The sequence below is a fragment of the Bos mutus genome, chromosome 18 (genome assembly GCF_027580195.1).
Source record: "Bos mutus isolate GX-2022 chromosome 18, NWIPB_WYAK_1.1, whole genome shotgun sequence".
Lineage (NCBI taxonomy): Eukaryota > Metazoa > Chordata > Mammalia > Artiodactyla > Bovidae > Bos > Bos mutus.
In genome coordinates this window covers 48703025-48711375 of record NC_091634.1, presented here as the reverse complement: position 1 = coordinate 48711375, position 8351 = coordinate 48703025, and the positions used below count along the sequence as shown (strand labels likewise).

Below are 8351 nucleotides of genomic sequence, written 5' to 3'. Positions count from 1 at the left end.
TTGACGTCATAGAGAGCGACCGCCCCTCGCGGCGGCGCCTAGGTGACGTATCAGGATGCGCCCCGCCTCTGCCGTCGAAGCTGTCTGCTAAGCGACACAGCGCAGCCATGTGCGAGATGTCTGAGGAGTACCGGGAGTCCGCCCCCAAAGGGCCGCCGCCGCCACGGCTTGGGTAAAAGTTGGGCAGCTGCACCCGCCACTTCCTTTCCGATCCTCCGGCAGGCGGCGAGCCCTGCCCCGAGGGCCAGCCCGTACGCGCTTTGCGCTCAGTCTCGGGGGCCACGCTCCGGGAAGCCCGGAGACCGCCCAGGGCGGGTCCTGGGAGTCCAGGAATCTCTGGTGTGGGGTGGACCTCGCTCCTCAGCATCCGGGGAGTGCCTGGCAAGCCCGTGGTAAACACTTGGCGCGCTCGCACCTCTAATTTTTGTAGCCAGTGGAATGGTTCCGCCTCTGACCAAGCTGTCCTTACTTGGCGAGGAAAGTCGACCTGCCGGCCGCTTCTGCACTCTGGTTCCAGTTCTCCCCTCCAGCGCCTCCCAGAGCTAGCTGTCTCTTTTCTCGTGCCAGTCCTAAGAGACAGAGCCCACTGAGCTGGCTTTGACGAACTGAAATCCCCTTAGGGCCCTGGTATTTCCTCAGCGGGGTAGTCTGGAGAAGAATACTAGGTCCGGTCTGTGAGGTGCAGGCTCCTTCCTCCCCACCCCGACCCCCACCACGGTCTCTGGTACAACAGCTTGGGATGAGAAACCGGCTGCCGCCTCCCTGAAGCCCCTGAGCGCATGTAATCAGTGTCCTGGTCTCTCTTCTCCCAATGCCTCAGAACTGGGGATCAGAAGTGTGTGAAGTGCAAGGAAGGCCTGCCTGTGGTGGTGATCCGGGCTGGAGACGCCTTCTGCAGGTGAGGCCTGGAGGTGGGAGGTGACCCGGCACACACAGTCTCAGTAACCAGGACTGCCTCCATTTCTGCGGCTTTATTTCTTGCTTTTGAAAGCATTTTACTCCTAATGTCCAGGGGTGGGTGAGTGTGTGTGTATGGCTGTGGGTGTCGGTTTTTGCGTGAGTGCCGTTCTCCCAGGTGTGCATCAGGAGGCAGGAAGGTCCGAGTGGCGCTTACAGAGAGTTGGGAGCGAAGGTGAAGAGGAGTGTGGTGCAGGCGAGAAGAGCTCCTCAGGGCAGCTGGAACGTATTCAGGGGCAGCTTGGAGCACCCTGGGCTCTCTGGCAGGCGCTCTGTGTGTTGCCTGTTTTACTTGTGAGAGAGGGATGAAAGGGGGAGTTCTAACCTCCCAGCTGTGGGGGCATCTCTGGGGATTTTTTGTTTTATTTATTTGGCTCCATCAGGTCTTATTTGAGACATGTGGGATCTAGTTTCTTGACCAGGGATGGACCCCAGGCCCCTGCATTGGGAGCACAGACTCTTAGCCACTGGACCACCTGGGGCAATCCGTGGGGGGACCTCTGGACAGGAGCAGGGGCTGATCCCTGGTCCCAGAGAGGCCTAGCATGTTCCGTCTGATCTGAAGCTGTCTATGGCCCTGTCACGTTGGCCATGAATCATAACTTTCAGTGTCTGGTCATGTTCATGGGGTCCGTGGGTCCACAGGGGTCAGGCTCGTCACCTGCTTTATGAAATTTAGGTGACGTGACATGCATGGCAAACAAACACGTTGAATTATTTGACGAGCTCACATTTTTAAATTGGTCTCCCAAAGTATCAGACTCTACTTGTTAAGTTTCTGAAAAAGAAGCTAAAGGAATAGAATAAGTTGTTTTCTCCCAAACTTTCTCACAGTTGCCCATTTTTGCGGGGCTGAGTAGATTTGCTGTGTGCTGTCAGGAAATATGTTTTAGATACGAAAGTCACTGCTTTAACCACATAAGAGCATCTGGAAATGACGGTCTCTCCAGTCTGCTTGGAGAGCTCCCCGATGAAGAGGAGAGAGGCCACAGTGACTCCTTCTGGGCCCAGGGCTCCCCTCCCCTGCTCGCTTAGTCTGGAAAGAGGTGATAGACTGGTCTTCCAGGTTGCAGATTTTGGCAGTCTGGGTTTTGAGCAAGTTCCTCATTGGTGGAGAAGGTCAGCATGTAGGAAGCCCTTGCCTTGCCTGACCAGAGGGAGAGCGTGGTTTCTGGGGCCTCATGGTGCTGTGGGGGGCACGGCTGTGGCAGCTGCAGGGTCCTCTCTGCCACTGTGATCATCCGTGTCTGCCCAAGGAACCTCCCGGGGCCCTGACCTTCCAGGAGCCACCCCGTGGCGGATCCCCTGGGGTCCCTGGAGCCTCAGTGTTCTGCTGTTGAGTTACTGTCCACAATGCCTCCATGGGGTGTTTGGTCAGCTATTCATAAGCAGGGCCTGCTCTGTGTTGGGGGCTGTTGTGACACTAGATCATCTGACCAGCAAGAAGTAAATGCTGTGGGGCACAGCCCCAGGCTTGGCCACTGTCTGGGGCAGCGCTGCTCACCTCTGCTCAGGTCCCTCTGCTTGGGTCCCTCTGCTTGGGCCCCTCTGCTCCACCTGCCTGCCTTCTGGGTTGCTGGGGAGGGAGCTTGCTTTCTCTCTGCTTGTCTCTCTTCTCTCTTTCTTCTCTTTCCTCCCTTCTTTCCCCTTTTTCCTTTCTGTCTCTTTCTCTTCCTTTTTCCTTTCTTTACTTGCATTTTTTTTTTCTCATTTCTACCCTCATACATCTTTGGGTGCAGCTCTTACTGTCAAGACATTGCTTTAAGGGTGGAAGTTGCTAAAAGAAAGTGTAACCTGGTGGACTCTCAGGCTGTGCCTGCGAGGTGTTGGTGGGTGGCCTGGGCTGTGTTGCCGCGGCTGCCAGTGTCTGTGTTGCAGGGACTGTTTCAAGGCGTTGTACGTGCACAAGTTCAGAGCCATGCTGGGGAAGAGCAGGCTGATCTTCCCAGGAGAGAAGGTAGGCTGTGGCGCCCCCCTCGCAGGCGGCCCGTCCCAGCCGCATCGTGCCAGCCCCTCCTACGGGCGCACACCCGGACTCCTGGGGGACTCACGTTTGGAGACATCCCTGGGCGGAGTAGGGGGCCGTGTTGGAGGTGCGGTGCCCCCAGTGATGTTCCTTCTTCCGCAGGTGCTCTTGGCGTGGTCTGGGGGGCCTTCGTCCAGCTCCATGGTCTGGCAGGTCCTTGAGGTATGTCTCCACACCATCCTCCTGCCACGCCTAGCCAGGATCCAGTGTGGGGGCTGACACCAAGGGACTCTTGCTTGGGGCTGGAGAGAAAGGTCCTATTCCCAGCCAGGATGCTCGGGGCTCTTAGATGTGGGCACGTGGACGCTGGCCCTGGAGTGGTATGGGGAGTGCCCAGCCATGTCTGGGTTTAGTGCCCTGTCCCTTTGCTCGAATGCAGACATGTGTTGCTGGACAGCACCAGGCACCAGGGTGGCACCAGGGCAAAGCGCCCCTCAAGGCGTCCAGGGGCGTTCCCCTGGTCCAGGGACGGTGTCAGAACAAGACAGTAAAGCAAGAGCAGGTGCCCCAGGGACCTGAGGGCTTGGGGATTCAGGGTGGCTTCCTTGAGCAGTTTAAGGGGGGGCTTGGAGAGGCAGGGTCAGGGTCTCGGGGGTTCAGTGGAGAGACAAGGGGCATGGGGGCTGTGCTGGCCCATCCACAGGCCTACTTTGGGCACTGGAGGCAGTGGGACTCCTGGTAGCCCTGGGGCGCTTGGGAGGCCTTGACCCGCGTGGCACATACCTGTACCCCTGCGCACCCTCTAAGGGACGGTGGTGTGGCCTGTACCAGGGCTTCCCGGAGGCGGCACTTCTGCGCTTGGTTTTCTGCCCTTGCCTCCTGGTCTCCTCAACCTGGCCAGAGGGGGTGAGACCAGCCCCCTCCCCGCCCTCGCCTGGCGGTGCTCTTCCCCGTGACCAGAGACGCCTTGCTGTCATGGTCTCTTCTTGCTCTGAGTGGTCTGAAGGGCTTGGCAGGGGCTTCTCGGGTGTTGCCAGGAGGCACAGACAGGCTTTGAGAGCGGGTTTTGCTTGGAGGGGGACAGAGGTACCCCAGGGAGTGCCACTCTGAAGCGCGCTGGGCTGTGCCTCTGCCCTGTGGGCCTGCGTGGAGTCCGGCACAGCACAGGGGACACTGCTGCCCTTTCCTGGGGCCCTTGGTCTGGAAGGAGCAGAGTCTGCAGCAAAGTGCCCGGTGGCTTCTGGCCTTGGAGCTGAGGCCCTGTCACATCCCCCCAGGGCCTGAGTCGAGATTCTGCCAAGAGGCTGCGTTTCGTGCCAGGGGTTGTCTACATTGATGGTACGTCTCCTCCTGGGCCCTGGTGTTCAGATGGGCCTGCTGACTGCTGGCGCTGTGCCCATAGGAAGCCCTCCTGGGGGCATTTCTCTGGAGACAGTGAGCGTGTTCGGCGGACAGCACTACTGCTGTCCTAAGTCTCAGACCATCCAGGGTTGGGCAGAAACGTCTACCGAGTGTCCACCACGGGGTCCAGGGCACTGAGTGAGAAGGGCGAGTTCATTGCCTGAGGGGACCTGCCCTTCCGGCCTCCACCCCATCCCCAGAGAACTCACCAGCCACTCTGAAAATGCCCCCCGAGGAGACAGGTCAGCATTCAGAGACTGCTGCCCCCACAGGGCTGTTGGTCCTGACCACTGCCCACATCTCTTGAAGCCTGACTCTCTTTTTCTGCCTGCGGGTCTCAGAGGGAGCCGCCTGCGGCCAGAGCCCCGAGGACAGAGCGAGAACTCTGGCGGAGGTGAAGCTGGCCCTGCAGACCACTGGCTTCCCATGGCATGCTGTGGCCTTGGAGGAGGTGGGTGGGCCGTCCCTGTTCGAGGGCCTGGGGGCGAGCACTGGGTGCCTGAGGGGCACGGTCTGCTTCCCCCACGTTGGGTGGGTCTCACAGCTCTGCCCTCCTGCAGGTGTTCAGCCTGCCACCCTCTGCGCTGCGCTGCTCTGCCCAGGAGGCAGCGGGGACGGAGGGAGCCTACAAGGCAGCCGTGGACAGCTTCCTGCAGCAGCAGCATGCACTGGGCACCAACGGGGTAGAGCGGCAGAGCCAGCACTGTGCCCAGGACCCCCAGAGCCCCGCTGGGCCACCCACGACCGCCCAGACCCAGGCACTGTCCAGGTTGTTTGACTCAGTGAAGACGCTGACGGCCAAGGAGGAGCTTCTGCAGACCCTGCGGTGAGTCTGTCTCGCCCTGCCCCCCGAGTTCTGGGCCTGTCTCCCTGCGCTCCTGAGACCTCCCGCCTCGATCCACAGGACCCACTTGATTCTCCATGTGGCCCGGAACCACGGCTACTCCAAGGTCATGACGGGGGACAGCTGCACCCGCCTGGCCATCAAGCTTATGACCAGCCTGGCACTGGGGAGAGGGGCCTTCCTTGCCTGGGACACGGTGCGCCTGCAAGCTGCCCAGGGGTCACCCAGGAGGCAGGGAGAGGTCGGGACCCCCCAGCAGGCAGGGACAGCCGAGTATAGTGAGGAACACTGTCCCCCTCACCACCCCCAGGGCTTCTCAGACGAGCGACATGGTGACGTGGTAGTGGTACGGCCCATGCGTGAGCACACGCTGAAGGAGGTTGCCTTCTACAACCGTCTGTTTGCCGTGCCCTCCGTCTGCACGCCGGCCCTGGACACCAAGGTGGGCAGCGTGCACGCCCCTTGTTGTAGTGGAACCCGCGTGGGGCATCCCTGTGCTCCCGGAGTGGGGGTTTGTGGGGGTGGGGTGAGGGGCAGGACGGGCTCTGTCAGGGTGCCTGATTGAACGGGGGGGCGCTCTAGAAGTGGGGCGCCTGGTTTGCTGCACAGCAGACTCTCAGGGCTGATGCTGTGAAGTCCGGGGTCCACGCTCCTCTCAGGTGGGGCCCCTCCCACAGCTGCCCCCTTGTCTCATTGCCCCAGGCACCCGAGAAGGCCAGCATCCACCGGCTGATGGAGGCCTTCATCCTCAGGCTGCAGGCCCAGTTCCCCTCCACGGTCAGCACCGTGTACAGGTGGGTGCGTGTAGGCACTGGGGGTGGGGGCGCTGGGGGGGTGGAGCCCCCGGCCAGCAGTGTCTTAGAGCCCTGTCCCCACCCCAGGACAAGCGAGAAGCTGGTCAAGGCCCCCAGGGCTGGCTGTGCCGCCGGCCCCCGCTGCCTGCTCTGCATGTGCACGCTGGACGTCGACACTGCTGGTCTGTCCTCACCCGTGCGGTGCTGGGGCGGAGCACCCGCGAGTGCTCTTGGGGTTTTGTGGCCCCCAAGGTCCCCTCAGCTCCTCTCTGTTTGCAGATAGCGCCACGGCTTTTGGGGCTCAGACCTCACATCTCCCCCAGATGCAGACCCCTGTCACACAGGCTAGGGGGGCTGCCGGGCCCTGCTGCTGTGCCGGAATGGGTGGGGCCCCCAGCTGCTGCAAGAGGTGAGTCCCTGCCTCGACCTGTCGTGCCCCCCACCCTGCTGTGGTCGGCACCTCGTGGTTGCACAGTGTGGGTGCGCCCTGGGGTCCTCACTGAGGACCAGGCCAGGCGCTCAGTCCAGCGTGCTCTGCAGGGAGGAACCCCGGGCCCAGGTCATGGAGCAGCTGTGCTACGGCTGCCGAGTGAACATGAAGGACTTGGTGAGCGGCCACCTCTCTCCCGGGTGAGGGACAGGTGGGCACTGGCCAGCCTCGTGCCTTTCAGCCCCTCGCCTGTGCTAACTCTCTGTTGCAGCCCTCCTTGGAGCTCTTGCCACCCTATATCCTGTCCGAGGCCCAGCTCCGCAGCCAGAGGTACTGCCTGTTCTGCTGGGGAAGGGAGCATAGGAGGGGTCCTTCTGGGTGTCCGTTCCTACCATGCAGTTCCCCCAGGGCCACAGCCGAGCAGGAGATCCGGGAGTACCTGCTGGGGGACAGCGAAGACGAGGCCGGGACTGGCGAGAGCTGAGCTCGCGGACCAGCACCTGGGACAAGAGACCCCCCGGGAGCAAGAAGGCAGGCAAGGCTGGGCAGTCGGCATGTGATTGCCCCTTTGTATAAATAAAAACGTTTTAATTAGAAAACTACAGTACGCGTGGGGGTGGGGGACAACATGAAGGGCCAGCAGTCCTGCGCCGAGCGGGCCGCGGCTTCCTGTGACAGCAGCATCAGGCTGGGGCCTCGACTCCACCCATGGTGGCTCTATTCCTTGTCGCGCGTCCACTTGATCATGGTCTCGGGTGAGCGGTACAGGAAGATGAGCTTGGCGTAGAGCTCCTCCTCCAGCTCCAGCTCCCGCGTCTCCCGCACCAGGAAGATGTCCTGGCATAGCTTGAGGATGCGGTCCACGCAAGGCAGCTCCTCAAACATGATGGAGTGCGAGATCTCGCTGAAGAAGCCGCGCACGAACTTGCCGATGACCAGCACGATGGACACGTACAGCCCCATGATGCTGGGGGCAGGTGGGTGGGCAAGTGAGCCTCGGGGCTGCTGCTGGCCTGCACCCTGCTCCAACCTGCCCCCCAGCACTGCCACACTCACCCATAGCCGGCCAGGAAGCCCAGGCTGGGCGGGCTGACCTTGTCACTGAAGATGACCATGGGCAGTAGGTTGCAGTTGGCCTGGCAGTCCTGCAGCTCAATGACCCACCACTCGAGGAAGCCAGCTGCCCCTGTGCCCACACGCTCCCTGCGCAGCTGGATACGCACGCCGAGATAGTCAGCCTCCTCGTCTAGGTGGGAACCGGGAGGTGTCAGGGCCCCCAGCTGTCCAGGGCCACGGCCACAGCCAGCACCCCCACCCAGGACCCCTGCCCCGCTCACTGGGCTGCAGCTGCTTCACGGGGTTGGCTTCAGGCCCATTGGGGGCACGGATGTACTTGGGGAAGAGGTGGGGGATGACCCTGTGGGGAGAAGTGGTAAGTCAGGCCTGGTCCAGCCCTCCTGTGGCCTCCACGCCCGGTCCCCCCACCCACTCACACGGACTGGTCCGAGGTGCCTTCCAGCAGGCTGGCCAGCTGCCGCCGGGCAGTGCTATTAGGGGCCAGGTCCAGGGTGTGCTTCTCGTTGGTGTACTCCACGCTGCCGCCCTTGGCCAGGTCCCTACAGCGGGGGCACAGTGTGACCTGGTGGGGTGTGTGACCCTTTGAGGTTGCCCTCTGCCCAGGACGCACCTCTGAAGTTCCAGGTGAAGGGTGGGGTGCCCCCCCGGACGCACCTCTGGAAGTTCCAGGTGAAGCGCAGGGTGATGTCGGCCGTGCCGTTATACAGCTCCCGCTTCATCTGTGCCCGGCTTGGCGGGCTGATGCGCCACAGTGCCCCGGAGCTGCCCTCGATGTGCACTGTGACGATATCCTCAGGGCTGTACTGGCTGATGAACTGCATGGCCAGCTGGGTGCAGGGCAGCATCTCAGTGGGGAGCAGCCGGACCCTCCCTCCCACCACA

The 8351-nt window shown here is 61.9% G+C and overlaps 2 protein-coding genes across 5 annotated transcripts in view; one reads left to right on the top strand and one right to left on the bottom strand.

The window, feature by feature from the left end:
- Window positions 1-13: 13 nt before the first annotated feature.
- Window positions 14-6994, top strand: CTU2 (cytosolic thiouridylase subunit 2). The gene is made up of 15 exons (XM_005892404.3): window positions 14-172; window positions 821-898; window positions 2836-2914; window positions 3086-3145; window positions 4201-4261; window positions 4666-4775; window positions 4885-5150; window positions 5229-5364; window positions 5479-5610; window positions 5871-5962; window positions 6050-6144; window positions 6242-6371; window positions 6503-6569; window positions 6664-6722; window positions 6801-6994. The coding sequence occupies exons 1-15, from the start codon at window positions 108-110 to the stop codon at window positions 6874-6876; spliced, it is 1506 nt and encodes a 501-aa protein (XP_005892466.2). The 5' UTR covers window positions 14-107; the 3' UTR covers window positions 6877-6994.
- Window positions 6948-8351, bottom strand: part of PIEZO1 (piezo type mechanosensitive ion channel component 1 (Er blood group)) — a 56532-nt gene continuing 55128 nt past the window's right edge. For 3 of the 4 annotated variants that reach the window (XM_070388560.1, XM_070388561.1, XM_070388562.1), the window contains 5 exons: window positions 8124-8296; window positions 7886-8008; window positions 7730-7809; window positions 7449-7638; window positions 6948-7359 (listed from right to left, as the gene is read on the bottom strand). In XM_070388560.1, the coding sequence (XP_070244661.1) occupies window positions 7110-7359; window positions 7449-7638; window positions 7730-7809; window positions 7886-8008; window positions 8124-8296 (816 nt within the window). In that variant the 3' untranslated portion in view covers window positions 6948-7109. Of the gene's footprint in view, window positions 7360-7448; window positions 7639-7729; window positions 7810-7885; window positions 8032-8123; window positions 8297-8351 lie in introns of those variants that run through there. The other variant, XM_070388563.1, reaches the window with a different exon arrangement.